Source organism: Aedes albopictus, chromosome 2 (assembly GCF_035046485.1).
Source record: "Aedes albopictus strain Foshan chromosome 2, AalbF5, whole genome shotgun sequence".
Lineage (NCBI taxonomy): Eukaryota > Metazoa > Arthropoda > Insecta > Diptera > Culicidae > Aedes > Aedes albopictus.
In genome coordinates, this window is record NC_085137.1 from 482,147,106 (window position 1) to 482,167,030 (window position 19,925).

At 39.0% G+C, this 19,925-nt stretch overlaps 3 protein-coding genes across 7 annotated transcripts in view; 2 read left to right on the forward strand and 1 right to left on the reverse strand.

The window, feature by feature from the left end:
* The window catches only part of LOC109399235 (chaoptin), a 128,224-nt gene that overhangs the window by 12,851 nt on the left and 95,448 nt on the right, over positions 1 to 19,925 (reverse strand). The window contains exon 1 of one of the 3 annotated variants that reach the window (XM_062854129.1): positions 18,161 to 18,201. The exons of the other annotated variants lie outside the window; for them this stretch is intronic. Coding sequence (XP_062710113.1) covers positions 18,161 to 18,186 — 26 coding nt within the window. The 5' untranslated portion in view covers positions 18,187 to 18,201. Of the gene's footprint in view, positions 1 to 18,160; positions 18,202 to 19,925 lie in introns of those variants that run through there. 3 annotated transcript variants of the gene reach the window in all.
* LOC109429051 (lysozyme c-1) lies at positions 7,857 to 18,941 on the forward strand. 2 transcript variants are annotated; one of them, XM_019704886.3, is made up of 3 exons: positions 7,857 to 8,171; positions 18,249 to 18,572; positions 18,640 to 18,941. In XM_019704886.3, exons 2-3 carry the CDS (start codon positions 18,272 to 18,274, stop codon positions 18,777 to 18,779), a joined length of 441 nt encoding a protein of 146 aa, XP_019560431.3. In that variant the 5' UTR covers positions 7,857 to 8,171; positions 18,249 to 18,271; the 3' UTR covers positions 18,780 to 18,941. The 2 variants fall into 2 exon arrangements, with proteins under 2 accessions (XP_019560431.3, XP_029726541.2); XM_029870681.2 differs by lacking the exon at positions 7,857 to 8,171 and adding an exon at positions 8,193 to 8,509.
* LOC109427478 (uncharacterized) lies at positions 8,518 to 13,269 on the forward strand. 2 transcript variants are annotated; one of them, XM_062854131.1, is made up of 2 exons: positions 8,518 to 12,738; positions 12,805 to 13,269. In XM_062854131.1, exon 1 carries the CDS (start codon positions 10,298 to 10,300, stop codon positions 10,988 to 10,990), a length of 693 nt encoding a protein of 230 aa, XP_062710115.1. In that variant the 5' UTR covers positions 8,518 to 10,297; the 3' UTR covers positions 10,991 to 12,738; positions 12,805 to 13,269. The 2 variants fall into 2 exon arrangements, with proteins under 2 accessions (XP_062710115.1, XP_062710116.1); XM_062854132.1 differs by having other exon boundaries at positions 8,518 to 12,554; positions 12,614 to 13,269.

Sequence of the window (19,925 nt, forward strand, 5' to 3'; positions counted from 1 at the left end):
TTCAAAATTTTCTTTTTTTTTTTTGAAAAATGTCGAATATTCCGCCAAACATTCTTTCAGAAGCAAAGTAAACATTACTGTACGAGCTCTTTGAGGAGTTCCTTTACAAATTATTTCAAGTATTTCGAGTGTTCAAGGTATTCATTGGTAGTCCTTCAGGATTTCCTCTAGCAATTCCTCCAGGAGTTTTTTTAGGAATCATATTGGAAATTCTTGCATGAATCATTTTAGATATTCTATCAAGAGTCACACAGATCGAAAAAAGAGTGTAAAATTCTGTGACATATAGTGCAGAGCGTAGGATGTCACAGAAGTTTACATGACATATCATGTAAAAGTCATAAAATATCATGTAAACTTCCTTTATATGTCATGTAATTCAGCATGACTCTGAGTGTTTACATGACATATAACACAAATTTACATGATATATCATGTAAACCATCATAACACTAAGTTTACATGACTAAAATGAAGTTTACATGACGTGTAAATCTCATTATTTTTATCTGTGCAGGGTGTATACTCATAACTCAAAATAAACTACCATGAGTTTTCCAGGGGAAAATTTTGAAAGTGGGTAACTCTCGCTGAGACCGTCCCACTATTTACACCATGTCTTCAAAAATGTTTAAGGTGGCGATTTTCTGAAAGTCCTCCCCAATAAAGTAAGGAAAATGCATTTGGTTAATGAAATTGGTGGACCCCCCATTAGTTAGAGCCACAAGCATTTTGGCGGACCCCTCGATTTTTATCAATTGTTGGTTCATTTAAACCGTTATAACTCGAAAGTTTCGCCAGAAACCACCTAAAAACTATAGGTTGTTAAAAAGAGAGAAGATAGGGCTACTATTTACAGTTATAAAAAGTTGGGTCGGCCATATTGATTTTGGCCGCCATCTTGGATTTTTATACCAAAACTGTTTTTTCACCATGTTGGCAACCACCGATTTTCAAAATTTTTACGTCAATCGAAAGCGGGGACATTTTTACAAAACATATCAAAAAATTAAGGGATGTATCTTTTTCCTATCAAAAGTTATCTGCACTTTTGTGAATCATGCCATTTTTGCGCACTGGGTCAGGTGCCGATTGTTTACATAAATGCAGCGTTATTTCACAGTGTTTATGAACATTTATTCTAAATCTGAATCCACTAATGAAAAGTTGAAAGTTTCAGCTTTTCAAAACACCAAAAACGTTCAAAAAACAATGCCCGCATCGTTGAGAAACAGTTAAAAATGAGAACGAACCTCCGATTTGCCCTAATTTTGCTGCAGGTGCGTTTGTGTATACAAGCAGGCGCCAACTTTGATGCTGTTGCGTGTCATTGCCGGTGCGCATGGAAATGTATGGAGAAAACGTGTCATGATTTACAAAAGTGCAGATAACTTTTGATAGGAAAAAGATACATCTCTAAATTTTTGATATGTTGTGTAAAAATGTCCCAGCTTTCGATTGACGTAAAAATTTTGAAAATCGGTGGTTGCCAACATGGTGAAAAAAATGTTTTGGTACATACATTCAAGATGGCGGCCGAAATCAATATGGCCGACCAAACTTTTTATAACTGCAAAGAGTACCTCTATCTTTTCTCTTTCCAACAACCTATAGTTTTTAAGTGGTTTCTGGCGAAACTTTCGAGTTATAACGGTTTAAATGAGCCAACAATTGACCAAAATCGAGGGGTTCACCAAAATGCTTGTGGCTCTAACTATCGGGGGGTCCACCAATTTCATTAACCAAATGCATTTTCCTTACTTTTTTGGGGAGGACTTTCAGAAAATCGCTACCTTATACTTTTTTGAAGACATGGTGTAAATAGTGGGACGGTCTCAGCGAGAAAAAAAAAACCCAAATTTTCTAAAAATTATATACTCTTCAAAAACTATACGAGAATATCCCCAAAAAATAAGTAAACATCTTTCAAGATTTCTGAGAGCTGTTCCTGAGATTTCTACCAGAGTTCCTTCCTGGATTTCCGCAGAAGTTTTTCACGAGTTATCTGTTGGAGTACCTCCCGATATTTGTTCCAGAGGTTTTGCTATATGCTTACAGAGTTTGTCGCTGGAAATCCTCCTGAAGTTCCAAAGGTATTCAAAGGTCCTTCACGAATGTCACTTAGTGGTTTTCCGGGATAGCTTCCCAACAGTCAATCTCGGATTTTTTACCGTTAGTTTTACGACATTTCTCTTTGATTTCCTCACCAAATTTCACCCGTAGCTGCTCCTAGGATTCCATGAAGTTTTCAGAGTTCCTCTATGGATGTCCTTAATATTTCCTCTTGGGATTACTTAGAACTTTTATCCGAGATGTCTCATTTTTTCTCAGGTTTTTTTTTTCTGAAGTTCCCGTCGAGATTTCTTCAGTAAGACTTGTCGGAGTTTCTCGCAAGATTTCACTTAGATTCCTTCAAATATTTGTCCGTTAATTTCTCATAAGGATTTCGTTAATTACTGGAATAAGTTACTTAGAGACATTCTGAGGAAACCCCGTGGAATTATCCCTGAATCCAGAATCTCGGGACAATTTGCAATAAAGATTCTGGGAAGAGTTCTGGGAACAAAGTACAGAAAATCTGTAGAAGAAATAATCTCAGGTGGATCACAGCAAGAAATCCGGTACAACTACGAGGAACAATCTGGCTCTGAAAGAAATCACGGGAAGAATTCAATTAGAAATATCAGCAATATCTCCTATAGAAATCACAGAAGGCACTCCGGAACAAATCTTAGAACAAGGGTAGATTCAGAAAAACTCAGAAAAACATCCCAGGACCATTGGCGAATCTAGCTTTTTTTTCTCACTCATCCTCCTTGATAAACACGAGAAAGAGCAGGATGCAAAGGGGTGCCGTGGCACCCCTTTCCATCCTTCTCTTTCTCGTGTTTTTGTAATTTTGTAAGATATCCTGGGAGGCATTCCAAGGAGATATTTCTGATCAAGTACCAAAACAAACCCTGCCGGAATTTCTGGAAAAAAACCATTGTAGCGGAATTTTTATATGGATTTTATCTTCCGATTCTATAACTTCCACGAACTTTTCTTTTTAATAGTAGTTCACTACTTTTTATATTCCCTGAGTATTCTAGGATTTTCCATGTTAAATAAAATTCCCTGAAGGTTCCCGGTTTTCCAGGTTTTTTCAGGCAGTAGACACCCTGTATCATGCATTGCTGCAGGATTGCTTTTAAGTTTTTTTAGTTCATTCAGGAGTTCCTGAATGAGTTCAATCATAAATTTCCTCAGGAGTTGGTTTGGAAATTCCTTCAAAAGTATCATCTAGAAGTTTCTCCGATATGAATAAGTTTGTCGGACCCTGGGATTTTGGATCGCATCCCACTCCCAACATATTCACAAAACGTGGGTTCTTACTTCGGGGATGAAGAAAAGCCGTGGTCCCGAGATGGACAATAACTAAAAAGAATCTTATAACGGTTTTGATATCGTTGAAGAAATAATTTTGGGAGCACGGGATATAAAGGGTCATACTTTACTGCCAGCACATATGAAGCTTGTACAAAATAGGTGGTCTACTTCAGGGATTAATGTAGAAATTGATACAGCAACTGCTGGAGCAATTAAAGAAAGATAGGAAGAATGCCTAGCTGAACTTCGGCAGAATTTTCGAAGGAAATCCTCAAGGAATTCTTGAAATATTTTGAATAATAACAGTTTTTTTTACTTAGTTGCTTCTGAAAAATGGATACACCAACCCCTAATTTAACACCAGAAGGAATTTTGACAGAAAACTTGGTAAAACCTCTGTCGAAACTCGAGAAATTCGTGCTAAAGAACTACTTTTAGAGCATTTTTGCACATTTTCGTGCGCGGAGAATGTTGCAACGTAATTCCGTTCAAAAGATATGGACGATTTTCTAGAAAAAAAAAATAGCCACTTTTCAACTATTTTTTTCTTGAGTAAAGAAATAACAGCTCTCTATTTTTTCGACATGTTCAATTTTCAATTACAATATTTGATCTTTTGAATGCTGGAAAAAGATAGTTTTTATCTTTGCCCCAACCCGTAATATCGCTCAAGTTTATTCAAACTAAGATTTTTGGAGAAAAATGCTCATAGCTATTTAACCACACGCTCGCGTTTTTGAATGCTCTGTGAGTGAATATTGCTTGGGCGACTTTGATGGGAAACTGAATCTGAAAAAGTTACAACGACAAAAAGAAAACCTGTTTTTCTTGAACCACCCTAAGCTCATCCAGAAAAATATCTCGAGATCGGACAATTTTAAAGCAACCTAAAACCTGTCTGCAGCAAACGTACTCAAGATTGCTCAAGATCTACAACATTGTCGAACAATGTATATCAATGATTCCCAAAGTGGGCGAAATCGCCCTATTGGGGGCGAAAATGACATCAAAGGGGGCGAAAGTTTAAAACTTAGAAATTGGGGGGCGAAAAATCCACCAAGGGGGCGATTTTCCACAAACCTTTTTATTTAGATCTTGGACAAGAATGCCAGCTAATTTGATAAAGTGTCTTAAATAAAATATAATAATTTTATTTAGAGTGATTTCGGTTATTTTTTGACAGTTTTGGTCTCTTTGTCAAGAGAGTGTTTTGTCATTAGAATTGTCTGAAACTTGGTCGAATAATTCAGCTCGATTGGGAAAATTGTGATGTCAATTTGGGATTCAATAGGCTTAATATATTACCCCATGACGAAAAGAACACTGTTACCAAGAAATAGAAGAAGTTTCCCTTTCAAGGGGTTTTATTAATTTTCAGAAATATTCATTTTGAAAATCAAATCTCAACTCAAGTGCAACTATTTTTGGGGAAATATTGATTATTTGATTATGTGCTTTTTCTAAGTCATCAACAAGAAAGCCCCTCAGCTCTTTTCTGAAATACAATTCATTTTTTAACACAGCAATTTATTCTTTAGTTGTGAATAATTTGAAAAGGTCACAGTTGAAAATTACGAACTATAAAAAATCTCTGATTTGAAATAATAAATCTACTTAATATACTTAATACTCGAATATATATTTAGAATTTTAGCATATATGTAAAAAGTAAACATCTCATAGGGTGCGGGCACCGGTTTTGGCCAGTCTAAGGGAAATCATTTTTATAAAAATAACCAATAATCCTATGAAAACAACCAATGCGTCAAAAGAAAGGTTTCAATCTATATTTTGAAGGAAAAATGCAGAAATCATGTCAATACTTGATTTTTGTATTAAAAGTGGCACTGGCCAAAATAGAAGCACTGCCGCAGTTTTGGCCATATTCTTAAGTTTGGTTTCTATTTTGGCCAATCACGTGTATTTCTTATGGGAGTGGCCAAGTTAGAAGCACCCTGGCCAAAATAGATATATGGGAGCAGATTTTTTAAGGAAATATATTTTTTTCATCAAGTTTTTAATCAAAATGTGTGGTTTTCACAGTTGTAATCATCATATTGTATTAGGATCTACTAATAAAAAATAAATTTACGCCGATTTAGATCGCAACAGGCTCAATACCGCACTATGGCCAAAACTCCGGACTGGCCAAAACTGAAGCTTCTACCCTACTTTTTGTTATTTGGTATTTAAAAAAAAGAAGTAATTAAAGAAACTATACTTGTTGATGATTGCATGTTTGCAACAATATGATTTGATACATTTTACATGTTTCAAGAAATACGAAACTTATCTGTTCTTGATTTGTCTCAAGTGTGAATTCAAAACGCGTTCATAAAGCTTTCATATATTTCAAGATATTGGAAAGCTCTGAAAGTATTTCAAGACTCCTGTAATCTAAGATTTTCTGACAGAATATTAAACAAAATTTGGATATTAAAGATTTTATTTCAGATTTCTATTCCTTTAATTTTTCTTTGATTTTACAAATATATTGTTCTTCGAAGTTGATATCCAAAATGACATTACGTCTGCATATTAAGTAAAATTACTGAAATTTGTCAAACTACTTGAAAGTTTTTGTTTAGTTTATTTAAATTTATTACGGAATCTTCTAATTTTCGGTTAAGTTTCAATTTTCTTCAAACTTTTGGAATTTCTGTGAGAAAACTAAGACGTCTTACAAAGCTGAATCCTTAAACCCTACTATGAATTTTTCTTCATCGATATTTGAAAATAATTGTATTTAAAAGTCACATTACATTTTTATTAAAAATCTAATAAAATTTATTGATACGTCTAAACATTTTCAAAAAAAAATAAAAACATACAGAGTAAATAAGAAGGTTTTGTTCCAGGAACTTATAAAATAGACAGAATTTGTAGATTTTAATGTAATTCCAAAATTCCGAATCTTATTTCAAAAAATTCAAACTTAGGGGGCGAAAATATTTTTCAACAGCTTCAAAGGGGCGATTGCTCCGACAAGTGTGGGAATCATTAAACAAAAAAGTTTGGTTTCCAATTTCTTCGAAAATATGGACCACCCTAATTTGTACATTGGAAAGCGAGCATTATCATTAGGAAAAACTTTGTTGAAGACCATATTTGTCTAAAAAGTCCTTTGAAGGCACTGAATGCATCTTTATTCGTAAATCTAGGTCCTGGCTCACTGTGCGTTGAATTGGACTAGAAAATTCTAAAACTCTTGGGAAATTCCTAATGAACATTCAATGTGAAGATCCTGTAATGTAAGTATTTGAGACAAAATCTCCTGACAAATTGTCGGTCGAAGTTCTTAAATAATCCTAGATTCAATCAGATAAATGGAATACAGTCATTAAAAAATCTCATATAATTTTAAATGTGTTCAAAATGTTTTAATAAATAAAACACATCGCAGACATTCAAATGTCTTCAACTTAAAGACATGTATTTGCTGTTGATCATGACTTGTTATTTTCCTTAATGCCGGCAACTTCATTCGGTTTTTTTTTTGTAGCTGCATTTTGCAAATAGAAAGCAACTCACCGACGTTTTGTTTCATTATACCAATCAAGTAGTATATTAACAGTTTGCTTAAATAAATAACAATACAAATTCATGTCTCACAAACAATCAATAATCAATAATGGAGCAACGACATCGAAATGATCTTACATCAAGCAAACACCCTCAACTACCATCCAAACAGCAAACACATCAGACTACGATAACCGGACATCCCATATGATCAACCCGGTCCACTCGAGAATAACATTCTCCCACACATCATCCATTATCACTCGTCGCCGCAACTCACTCATCCATCACGACCACGACCGACGACTCTGTTGTCTCCGGTGAGTATCGCAACGATCCAGCACACACCACCAAAATTCTCACATACGCGTGTGTATGGACGGATCTCGCGGGAATCTCCCGAAGTTCCGAACGTGCCATCGCAAACTAATTGCGCATGCGAATCACATCGTTACCCTACGTCTCCACTAGATAGACATATCTTGACATTTTTCCGGGCAGATGTGTCCTGATAGAAATGTTTTTCCCTTGTTTACAGGGAAAACATCGTTGTTGAACAATTCTGGCACGTTTTCTCTTTCTGGCAGTAAAATGTGGGCAGCGAAATTTTGTTTAGTGGAGACGCCGGGTTACTCGCGTCACCATGCTGTCGCCCCAGGCTGCTTGCTGTGTGTGGCGCCGGACACGTTTTTGCTTTTCGCGTCTGAATGATTAAAACGCGCAGATGATGGCAGTACCGTGCGCTGGTGGTAGATTGACTAGCAAACTCAGAAAAGAGTTGTCCATAATTTAGAGAGCAACTTATCATTTCAATGGGATCTATGTAACGGATTCTGTAAAAAACACCTTTAATGCCTTTATCAAAACTGCCTCGGACTACGGTATACAGAATTCGGTGAGAGAACACAACTCGCTCCAGAGAGCTGAAGTATAGTTCCACATTGGTGGTAGTCGATTACATCGTCCGGCGGCGGCGGCGTCGCGTAAAGCCATTATCATGTTCACTTTCGTTCGGACAAGCAGCGATCATTTGTGGACGGTTGTTGATGCGCCTAGCGCCTATCGTCGCTGTAATTAGTAGTGCTCTAGTGGATCGCTCTAATAGTGTCATCGGCAAACATATAGTTGAATCCGGTCACTGATAGGAAGCAGAGACCCTTTCTTCGGAACAACATTTCGAATAAATATCAACGACAATTGTAGATCTCGATTCAGAAGACGTAATTAACGAAGAGAGTAGAACGCGCCGGCCGTGTAGCTTTCTCTGGAAAGTTTTTTAGGTGGGTAATCGATCGGAGAGTGAGTTGAACTGTGGTGAACTACCTGACAACAGTGACAACGTGACAGAATAAGTGGAAATCCCAGCGCACCTAATTGGAAATGGAAATTAGTCGGTTCGATTCAAATGCAAATTCGAACAGGGTGGCAACGCGCTCAAAATAAGGTTCAGGCGTGGACAAAGTCCAAAAGATTGTGTTTGCAGCTTTCGAAGTGAATCCAGGTTTAAACGTCACCCCACAAACACTGTGTGACCGAAAAAATGGCGTTATCGTTTGCCGTGTTCAAATGGTTTTTGTTGTTTTTGCGAAAACAAATCCCGTCATCATGTGCTTTCAAGGTGAACCACCAAATGTATGGGATGGGAGTTCGCAATCGTGTGGACGAGAGAATTGCAAACAAAACAAATACAGGATGATACCTGAAAATCCCAGCCAATGGGGGTATTCAACAAGATTGTAGTGCGAGTAACTGGGTTCCATTTCCGGTCCAAGAACATTTTGTAATGAATATTTCTTAGACTTTTTTCTCCAAATTGACTATTCATGCTTACTTACCTTTAACGATCAGAATAAGGCCTGAGTGTCCTCTGCTGAACGTAGGAGTCGTCTCCATTCGACTTGATCCATGGCTGTGCGTCTCCAGTTCCGAATTTTGCGAAGACCGGCAAATCGTCCTCCACAAGATCGACCCACCTAGCTCGCTGCCCACCATGTCTTCTTGAACCGATCGGATGGCTTTCGAGAACCATTTTGATCGGATAACTATCCGACATCCTGATGGTGTGACCCGCCCAACGCAGCCTCCCGATTTTCGGGGTGTGGACGATGGTTGGTTCTCTCATCAGGTGACGCAGTTCGTGGTTCATTTGCCTTCTCGAAGGCTCATCTTCCATCTTTACTCCGCCGTAGATGGTACGCAACACCTTCCGTTCGAAAACTCTAAGTGCACGTTGGTCCTCTGCGTAGAGTCCATAGAGCCCATAGAGGACTACCGGTCTAATAAGCGTTTTGTAGATAGTTAACTTCGTGTGACGGCGAACTTTGTTCGATCGTAGAGTCCACCGGAGTCCAAAGTAAGCTCGATTTCCTGCCACAATGCGTCTATGAATTTCTCTGCTGGTGTCGTTGTCAGCGGCCACAAGTGAGCCCAAGTACACGAATTCTTCAACCGCCTCGATTACATCACCGTCGATAGAAATTCGGGGTGGCGGGCGCGGTGATTCCTCCCTGGAGCCCTTTGCCATCATGTACTTTGTCTACGACACATTAATGACTAGGCTCGGTAAAGACTGGGTATGATGCGCAATTCAGATCCCATTGTGATCCACTAGCCTCTGCCCAGCAACTCCTCGTGGTACCGGCCGGAATCCATGAGCAACCTTAGGGAAGATCGGGTAACCAACCCCGGTGGGAACTTTGGTCGTAGGCTGACAGGGAAGGGGGGGGGGGTTTGTTTGTTTTGGCAAACCTGAGCTTCTGTTCTCCAGGAGGAGCGGCTCACAACAGCGTCTGATCCCCATGTTAGGGGCGGCTGATCTACGTCCGAGTGTCAGGGAAGGATTCTAAGCTCAACTGTTCACTACGGAAAGTAGGGGGTTGGTGTCAGGACCTACGATCCAGCCGTAAAAAACTATTGTAACAAAAAATCAGCAACAGAATAATACGAACCCAGACCAACGGCAACGACCCCTGGAAACAAAAAGGACTTGCAATTGGAAACTCGGTACGTGGAACTGCCGATCTTTCAACTTAATTGGAAGCACCCACATACTCGCCGCAGGTTCGGCATCGTAGCGCTGCAGGAAGTGTGTTGGACAGGATCCATGGTGCGAACGTTTAGAGGTAATCATACAATTTAAAAAAGCTGCGGCAACATACGCGAGCTGAGAACAGCTTTCATCGTGATTGGTAGCCGATAGACGAAAGAATGTGCAGATTGAGGATCAAGGGCCGATTCTTAATAATTAATTAATTCTTAAGCATAATAAACGTGCACAGCCCACACTCCGGAAGCACTGATGATGACAAGGACGCATTTTACGTGCAGCTCGAACGCGAGTACGATCCACGACCAAGCCACGACGTCAAGATCATCATAGGAGATTTAAACGCTCAGGTAGGCCAGGATGAGGAATTCAGACCGACGATTGGTAAGTTCAGCGCCCACCAGCAGACGAACGAAAACGGCCTACGACTCATTGATTTCGCCGCCTCCAAAAATATGGCCATATGTAGCACCTTTTTCCAAGGCTTATCGTTACACCTGGAGATCACCACAGCAGACGGAATCTCAAATCGACTACGTTCTGATTGACGGACGGCACTTCTCCGACATTATCGACGTCAGGACCTATCGTGGCGCCAACATCGACTCCGACCACTATCTGGTGATGGTCAAACTGCGCCCAAAATTCTCCGTCATCAACAATGTACGGTACTGGCGAGGCCCCTCTAGAGGACTGCTGGAGTACAGTGAACGCAGCCATCAACGACGCAGCCGAGAATGGTTCGACGAAGAGTGCAGAACGGTTTTGGAGGAGAAGAACGCAGCGTCATCGGTAATGCTGCAGCAAGGGACTCAACAGAACGTGGAACGTTACAAACAGAAGCGGAGACAGCTCTTTCGGGAGAAAAAGCGCCACCTGGAAGAAGCAGAGTGCAAAGAAATTGAACTGCTGTGCCGTTCTCAAGAAACACGTAAGTTCTACCAGAAGCTCAACGCATCCCGCAATGGCTTCGTGCCGCAAGCCGAACTGTGCAGGGATAAGGACGGAGGTAGTCGAAAGGTGGAAGCAGCACTTCGATCAGCACCTACATAAATGGCGTGGAGAACGTAGGCACTGTCTGGATACCACGGCAATGGAGGAAACGACGAAACCAGGGCAGCAGTGGACGGAAAGGAACCAACTTCCACGCTGTTGAAGAAAGTTAAGGATGCCATTTACTAGCTCAAAACTGACAAAGCAGCTGGTAAGGATGGTATCGCAGCCAAACTCATCAAGATGGGCCCAGAAAAGTTGGCCACCTGTCTGCACCGGCTGATAGTCAGGATCTGGGAAACCGAACAGTTACCGGAGGAGTGGAAAGAAGGGGTAATCTGCCCCATTCACAAGAAAGGCGACCATTTGGAATGTGAGAACTTCAGGGCGATCACTATTTTGAATGCTGCCTACAAAGTGCTATGTTACGATACCTTCGAGGTGGTGGAGGAATTCGTCTACCTCGTCTACCACGGATCCTTACTGACGGCTGACAACAACGTCAGTCGTGAAATTCGAAGCGCATCATCAGCGAAAGTCGGGCCTACTACGGGCTCCAGAAGAAGCTGCGGTCTAAAAAGATTCACCCACGCACCAAGTGCACCATGTATAAGACGCTGATAAGACCGGTGGTCCTCTACGGACACAAGACATGGACCATGCTCGAGGAGGACTTGAAAGAACTCAGAGTTTTCGAGCGACGCGTGCTAAGGACGATCTTCAGCGGTGTGCAGGAGAACGGTGTCTGGCGGAGAAGGATGAACCACGAGCTCGCTGTATATTACGGCAAACCCAGCATCCAGAAGGTGGCCAAAGCCGGAAGGATACGATGGGCAGGACATGCTGCAAGAATGCCAACCCTTCAAAGTTGGTGTTCGCGACCGATCCGGTTGACACAAGAAGGCGTGGAGCCCAGAGAGCACGATAGGCGGAGCAGGTGGAGCGTGACTTGGCGAGCATCGGGCGTGATCGAGGATGGAGAACGGTAGCCACGAACAGTGTATTATGGAGAAATATTGTTGATTCAGTTTTATCTTGAATTTGATGTAATACTAAATAAATGAATGAACTGTACTACAGATCTCCACAAATTATAAGGTTTCTATACCACATTTTTGGATAAAACCGTTCAGGACGCGCGCCTGGTTGATGCTAAGACTGCACCGCCCTCTCGTTATATTCGACGAGCGAGGTTATTTTTTGATGATTTACTTTTTACCACGGCGCACATTGGAGTAAATCATATCAAAACCTGATCATAAGTGGAAAAACTCAAAATGAAGTAATTGGGTTTTCCGTTGTGTTTTTGCCAAGTGTACACGCAAAAAAATATTCCCGTTAGATGTACGTGATTTATCACTTGAATTGGAATTTGCCTTCCATATTCCTAGTTTATCGGATTCTTATAAAAGCCTCTAATTCATTCGTAATCTCTACGTGATATTCCCATTCGAGTCACATTTTGTCATATACATGCTACGTGATTGGTCACGTAGAACTTCAGTGTTGGGTGACATATCGATTTTAAGTGACCTTCCTGTGTGAAAAAATACCAAAACTCAACATGGCGCCGGACATCCTTGCGGAACTGGACAGTTTTCGCAAATTTTGGAGATTTTCAAACGTAAGTAATCGAAATAAATCGTAAATGTACTTTTAAACCAATTACACCAATTATTCCAGAGTGCGACATAGGGCTTAATGAGCTGTTGGCGCTGTTCCTGCAGGATTTGGGAGTAGGTACTTGGAGCGAACGGGTACGGAGATTCTTTTTTCACGTATCAATCAGCTCGCGGAGAGAACGAAACGTAAGTTCTCGTGCGTAAAATATTTGGTTTTCAAATAAATTAAATTTTCATTATTTCTGTTTGCAGAAAACACAGAATGCACAATGCTGCTCAACAGAAGTGCGCTCCAAATGCCATCGGAAGCGGTGGCATCCGGTTTGTTACTAAAAAAAAAAACGAGAAGCCTTTGTAATGAGAATGAGAATGTGTTTATATATTTTGTTTTTTATTCATAAAATGATCAATAAATCGGAATGCTTTTATTTATTTAGCAAGTGTGTCAATCCGGATGAAGTGAACAACAGAATATTATACATATGATGATAACTGATGTCAGAAATCCAATCCCAAGTAACCACTAAGCACTGGCGTAAGCGGTCTAAAGGTCATACAGCAGCTTTTTCGTGTCAATAGGCTCAGTAGGAAATTTTCAAATGCTTTCAGGCATTATAAATAGTAAGCACTGAAATAAGCCGTATATTAGTATATAACGCTATGCTATAGTGCTTGTAAACCCAGTGTCTATCAGCCGAATAAGAAGCCTGACAGTGTTGTTAAGGACAAGGTATTTGGAGTACATTGCTCAAAATTTCTAGAGCACCGTTTTTTAGAACCGTTGAACGGATTTGGATTAAAATGCATCACGCTATTGACAACCACTGAACAATTAGCGCGATGCATTTTCATCCAAATCTATTCAACGGTTCTAAAAAACGATGCTCTAGAAATCTTGAGCAATGTACTCCAAATACCTTGTCCTTAAAAGGGTTAAAAGGCTTGGTGTGCATGACGTTTTATATCAATCAAAGCTGATTTCAAGCAAAACAAAACTGAACCGAAGTAAGACAATAAAATCTCCTCGGAAATTTCGTACAATCAATAGGGCGGTGGAAGCTTGTCGTCGGACACTTGAAGCATTAAATTGAAACAGAAAATGTATGGCTGCTTCCTCGATTATGCTATAAATACATCGGATGTTTACCTGTGGAGTTTCAATCGTTTTTCCTACAGACGAACACCAAAACTAATCGATGGGCCCCATTTTGATTCCTCTTGTTACGGAACCTTGTCAACCTCCCAAACTTCCCTAGCTGCATCTCCTTCAGATCTCTTTCCACCCTCCATAAAACCATTTTATACATTTCCAATGCGGCCACATTGTGCCCGATTTCAGATCCGAACATCGGATCAACCGGAACATTCGGATCGGAACATCAATGCTGTCCCAACTTGTTGCCTTCTTTTACTTAAATACGGTGCTGAGCAAACCGATATCTTGGTGCATCGATGGAGCAGATGGGAAACGTGACGACATCCACTTAAGACTAACAACCCCGAGGACATCAAATCGAATCTGAATCAGGCCGTAAAAATCGAAGAAAAGTAGACTTTGATGGAAAACATACGGAGAAGAAAATAGAGAAAGTAAATAACTTTTTTTTCTTTTTTCTTGATCCATTTTTGACAACTCTTTCACCAGAGACTCGGTACGCAGATTGAATCTGGCCGTATATCAGCCGAATATTTCGCCAAAATTGGCTTTTAAGCAGATCTTTTATAGGATGTAGTTCTAATGAGCTCTGTTAACATTGCTCTTCATGTGGATATAGAACCAACTTGGTGCCAATTTTTACGGCTTAGTGGTTACTTGGGATGTTATTAATTCGAATTTCATGTAATGATAATCTGATAGCTATTTATAATAAACTGGAAACTCATGTACATATTATCTGACAACTGTTTACAATGGACTGGGATCTGGCTGGCTTTGCATAACCGGACCCCCAAATAAATTTTACGTGAAAAGTACTGTGGAAAAAATCTATGTATGCTTTCACGTAAACCTAAGGTGAATAGTATTTTGGGTGTAGTTATTGTGTAATCGTTTGACAGCTAAGCAGTGTCCAAATGTTTTGTTTATGCTTATCAGAAGAGGTTTAGTGAAGCTGAATGTTAGCCGTTTTCTTTGATATAACTCACAGCGTGTGCAAGTTTTGACCGTACAAAGTGAATAAAATTGATAGTCAATCAATTCAACGATGCAGTTTGTTTAACAAGATTAATGTTGTTATTCTGTTAATTTGAAACCCAAATAAATTGACGTTCAGTTTACATACAATATATGAAAATATTGAAAAAAAAAAAATATTTGATGGAACCCATTTAAAATGAAATAAGTTGATTTTCCGGCTGTTTCCGGGAAATCTGCTTTTAGTGTATGATAAAACTATTGTTCCTCTTTCAAATGCAGAAAGAAAACCTTCCGAATGTTTCCGATTTCAAAAGTTGCAACACTTTGAAAAAATCGTGATAATTATATTATAATATGATATTATTTGCACAAAAACACTATTTGGCCCGTATTTTTGCTGAAAACTAGAATTCAACAAGAAGTTTAAAATCGGTCAACTGGTTCAAAAGCTGTGATTTGTTGAAACATTTTAGTTTCGAAAAATTTTGATTTTTACAATAATAAGATTGGTCACCCTAATGATGGAATAAAAAAATACGGGTCTAATTTTTTTCGATAAACTACAAAACCACCAAGTATCACGATGCTCGGAAACACGCTATATCAATTTTCTATGGAATGGTGGTATAATTATTAAAAAAAAATCTTGTTGAAGTCGGGTAGATTGGTTGTTTCTCACTGCTAGGTGAATTTATTGTTATAAATTTCATTGAAAAGTATAGAATACGTTTCATTACTAATTTAGGTTGTATTTGGGGTGCAAAAATACGTCAAAATAATTTTGATCAGTTTTGATGTACCAGTGCTCCACTGTGCGGCGCGCGTCCTAAAAAGTTGAGGAAAATATAAACTTTCTACAAAATATTTAGAGATATATATAATGGCAATTTAGTGTCTTTGTAGAACTCTAAGAGTTTCTTTCAAATGACTCACTGCGTTTAAGGATAAGAGTGAAAATAAAATGGTGATGCAGCAAAATAAACGTGGTGGAGGTGCAAATATATAGGGTTTCAAACTACTTTGGCACCCGCGTCAATTCCCGGCACATCACATCAAAACAAATCAAAATATTACTTGCCGCATATTTTCCAAACGCATTTTCGTAGGTAATCACCTCCCGCAACATTTCCGCAAAGAGATCCACAGTCAATAAGCTACACGTTCACTCTGAAGCCACATGCGTGCTCAAAACAACAAAACAACAAAGATGGGTGCCGAAGTGATTTCCCATTTGATTTTGCTGGAAGTTCGGTACTGGTGCCGAGAATTGATGCTGGGCTTGGTGCAGTAAACTCGTTCAAAATCAACTTTCCGGCAGAAAATCTTCACAACAATCACTGTTAACAACAAGTTCACCCAATAAGGTATCTGATTCAAATGGAAGAAGTGGACAAAAACGGTCGTTTCGTTGTTGTTGTTGTAGTGCCGGGAATGGGGTTAAAAACCCTAAATGTATTTTTTAAAAGACAAGGACACGTTTAATGCTTCCAGTGAGCTATAATGCTTTTTGAAGGAAGCATGACACTATAACAAAGGACTAGCATGCAACGCCCAGTGGCACAGCCGAAAACTTTTTCTGACAGCTGAAGCGGGAATCGAACCCACGCTCCCCAGCACGATGCGACTAAGTGCTCGGTCACACTAACCGCACGGCTACGAAGCCATACTTTCTGAAACACCCGATATGTTAAAAATATTTCCAGAAATTTCACTAGACATCGTATCACGAATATCTATACAAATTTCTCCAATTATTTTTCTGTACATCAATCTATTCAAAGGATTTCTCTTCACAATCAGCCTGAACAGCCACTAACAGAGAGTTTCCCAAAAAAAAGGCCGGGGGTTTCACTAGAAATTATGTTAGGAGTTGTCCTAAACATTCTTCGTAAGGTTAACCAGAAATTTGCTGACCATATTTGGGGATTCTGCCGGAATTGCTACTTTATTTTTCCTTAGCTAACAGTATGGATCTCTTACAGTGTATCAAACAATTGTCCGTACAGCAATTTTTTGGTCAAAATAAATTTTCATTCAAATGATCATAACATTTTTATACGTCAATCAAATACGCTCAAATTTTGATCAGTCATAAACCATATATTGACGCTCCATTGGTAAAATTTTGAGCGAGATCGAATAAGTTTTGTGAAAATAATAGAACTTTTAGTAAAACTTATAAGATTTTTGAACACATTTTTAAAGCATTATATCTCAATATGTACTTGATGAAACTTTTTCCATTTTTTTGTGATACATCTTATACCTAAGACTTTCATATGCAGCTTCGTTTGAGGTTTTATATTCACTACAAAAAATATGAAAAAATCTGTATATGTTCAGAGTGTAATTAGGAAATTTATAATATTTTGATCAATAAAAGTGCCAAGTGTTTTCAACGTTTTTAAACTCTCTTAATGTAATAACTTTATACAGAACCTACTAAACTACATATGAAGAGTAGGTCCTATGAATTTTTTGTTCAGTTTATGCACTTTTATTGGTGGAAAACGTTTGGCAGAATAAATGTGCAAAATAAGGTAAATTTTTAAACATTGTCAACTACATAAGCACATTTTTAATATTTTTGATAGTGAATATAAAACCTCAATAGTAGCTGCATATGAAAACCTTCTAAGTATCTTGGTATCAGCTGTAACACACAAAAAATTGAAAAAGTTTCATCGAGTACATACTGAGATGTAATGTTTTGAAAATGTGTCCAAAAATCTTATTAGTTTTTCTATAAGTTCTATAACTTTCAGAAAACTTATTCGATCTCGCTCAAAATTTTACCAATGGAGCTTTATATATGATTCATGATTGGTCAAAATTTCAGCGATTTTGATTGACGTATAAAAAAGTTATGAACATTTGAATGAAAAATTATTTTGACCAAAAAATTGCTGTACGGACAATTGTTTGATACACTGTATATACTATTGATACACATAAAGGGACAATAAAGCTGATGCGGTAATTGGACGAGTATTCAGCAAGGTCTTCTAAAGCTAACGGGTTCGATTCCCAGTCGGCCCACGAACTTTTCGTAATGCGAATTAGGCATAGAAGGTACTTATAACTGTAGAACGAACTACTCATGAAATACTAAACTGAGAAGCAAACTTTATCCAGTTGGGACGTTACGCCAAGAAGGAAAATATGAAGTTGAACTTCGAATGTTTGGTGTAATGAGCTGAATTTGTGTATGGGGAGGAGGAAAAGCCTCCGTTTCTGCAATGAAATGGTGCAAACATCGTGGGTATTATGATTTCTTGCCTAATTTAATGCATTTCTTGCCTCTTCAACAACCCAGTTACTCGAATTTTTGCTCAAACAGCATAAAATTACGCAAGTAATCATATACCCACGCTTTTTGCACCAACTACTTACAGAAATGGAGAATTTAAATTCTCATCATACAAAAATTCAGCTCATTACTACAAATCCAACGCGCTTCATAATGCTTACCTTGTTTCGATTCCTTCAATCCCCATATCGTACCTGAAATGAGACAAATAAAAAAAATCATTAATAATTCTTTTTTTCTTTTCTTCAGAATTCATACATAAATCAAACAAAATGATCCCACGAAACCAGAAGTTCTTGTACATCGCGAGCCTGCTGCTGGTGCTGCTTGCCACCTCGAGTGAAGCCAAAATTTTCAAAAAGTGTGACCTAGCCAAGGAACTGGGTAAGAGCGGGATTTCCCGAACATTCCACGGCAACTGGATATGCCTGGCCAACGCCGAAAGTGGGCTGGATACCACCAAATTGACGCAGCTTCCGAACTTGACTGCCAGCTATGGAATCTTCCAAATCAACAGCAAGCAGTGGTGCCGATCGGGACGGAAGGGGGGCGTTTGTAATATGAAGTGTGAAGGTAGGAGGTCTTATGTGAAGTATAACAAACTAAACGGGATTAAAATATTTGAATATTTTAATTGTAGATTTCCTGGACGACAACATCACCAACGACATCGAGTGCGTCAAAATCATCCAAAGTCGGCTAGGATTCAATGGTTGGCCCATTTGGGTGAAAAAGTGCAAGGGCAAGGAGCTGCCGAACATTTCCAACTGTTACATTTGAGAAAAAAAAAGTTATGCTCAACGACACGGACGGGTGCTAACCATATTGTGATACGTCAAGGTTTTCCAAACAAAACTTTTCACTCCCAGCAAGAGGGTACCTTTCAAACCAGGAGAATAAATGTTCAAGACTACTTAATCAACCTTGCAATCAAAACCATCAGCTGGTCGTTTCAAATGTGATGGAAAGAAACGGCTCCTCGCCTGTGCAGAATTCCGCCCGTACAAGTCTCTCCTTTTGCGGCAGCCCACCGCAATCCAAAATTGGACCCCATGTGCTTGAATGAGCGAACGAACGACTGCTGCTACACTCGTTGTCGACCATCAATGGTCGACCGCCATTGAATCGAACCGCACCAGCAGCGAGAGAGTCATTGCAGTGTATTGGGGTGAACCGTGTGACGCCGTGTGACGGCGAGCAACCCTAGTCTTCTCAGCCAGACTGCCCCATTGTATTTTTCCACAATGGACTTGCTCCTCCGGGCTGACAGCTGACAGGTATACGATGACGAATAATGATGGGACTAAAATCCGTAAACAAACTTGTGACTGAACGAATGTTAAAAGTTTGGTGAAATCGTAGAATTTAATATTTCACCCTGAATTTACGTGTAAATCATTAACGGGAAAGTTAGAATTCTTAACCCGGCTCAGTAGTAAGGTTTGCATCGATAAGGGATAGTAACCGATAAGTAACAGTTTTCTAAAATGTTCACAGGTATTACACGCATATTGAATTTATTGAATTCATTGAAATAAATAGTTAAATTAAATCTAAATCAAAAACCTTATGTAGCGTTGACAATCAAGTAAGTAAAACTATAAAATACCAAACAAAACAAGTTAAAATTAATCATGCAATGTGCTCTTCCAGCCTACAATATAAAACTTAACCTAAAACTACTTGCTACGAGAGGAATCTGTGAGAAGAGACGAACTGAGATTTTGTAAGTAAATACTATTGTTAATGCCCTAAAATTGTGACTCAATTATAAAAATACATTGCAGTTAAAGTTGCCCCGATACTACAACTCTGTGGTCCTGCTTCTAAAGAAATCAGTCCGAACAGAAAGTACACAGAATACTATTTAACTTTTGGTTTATGTACACTCAGCGAAGTAAACTACCGAAAATCATCAAAATACCT

Excerpts from the sequence above, each read along its gene's own strand:
- LOC109429051 (XM_029870681.2), top strand. The coding sequence starts at position 8,458 with ATGGTTTTTGTTGTTTTTGCGAAAACAAATCCCGTCATCATGTGCTTT. Across the intron at positions 8,510-18,248 it reads CGTCATCATGTGCTTTCAAG|AATTCATACATAAATCAAAC; the intron begins GTGAACCACCAA and ends TCTTTTCTTCAG. Across the intron at positions 18,573-18,639 it reads TTGTAATATGAAGTGTGAAG|ATTTCCTGGACGACAACATC; the intron begins GTAGGAGGTCTT and ends TTTTAATTGTAG.
- LOC109427478 (XM_062854131.1), top strand. The coding sequence starts at position 10,298 with ATGAGGAATTCAGACCGACGATTGGTAAGTTCAGCGCCCACCAGCAGA.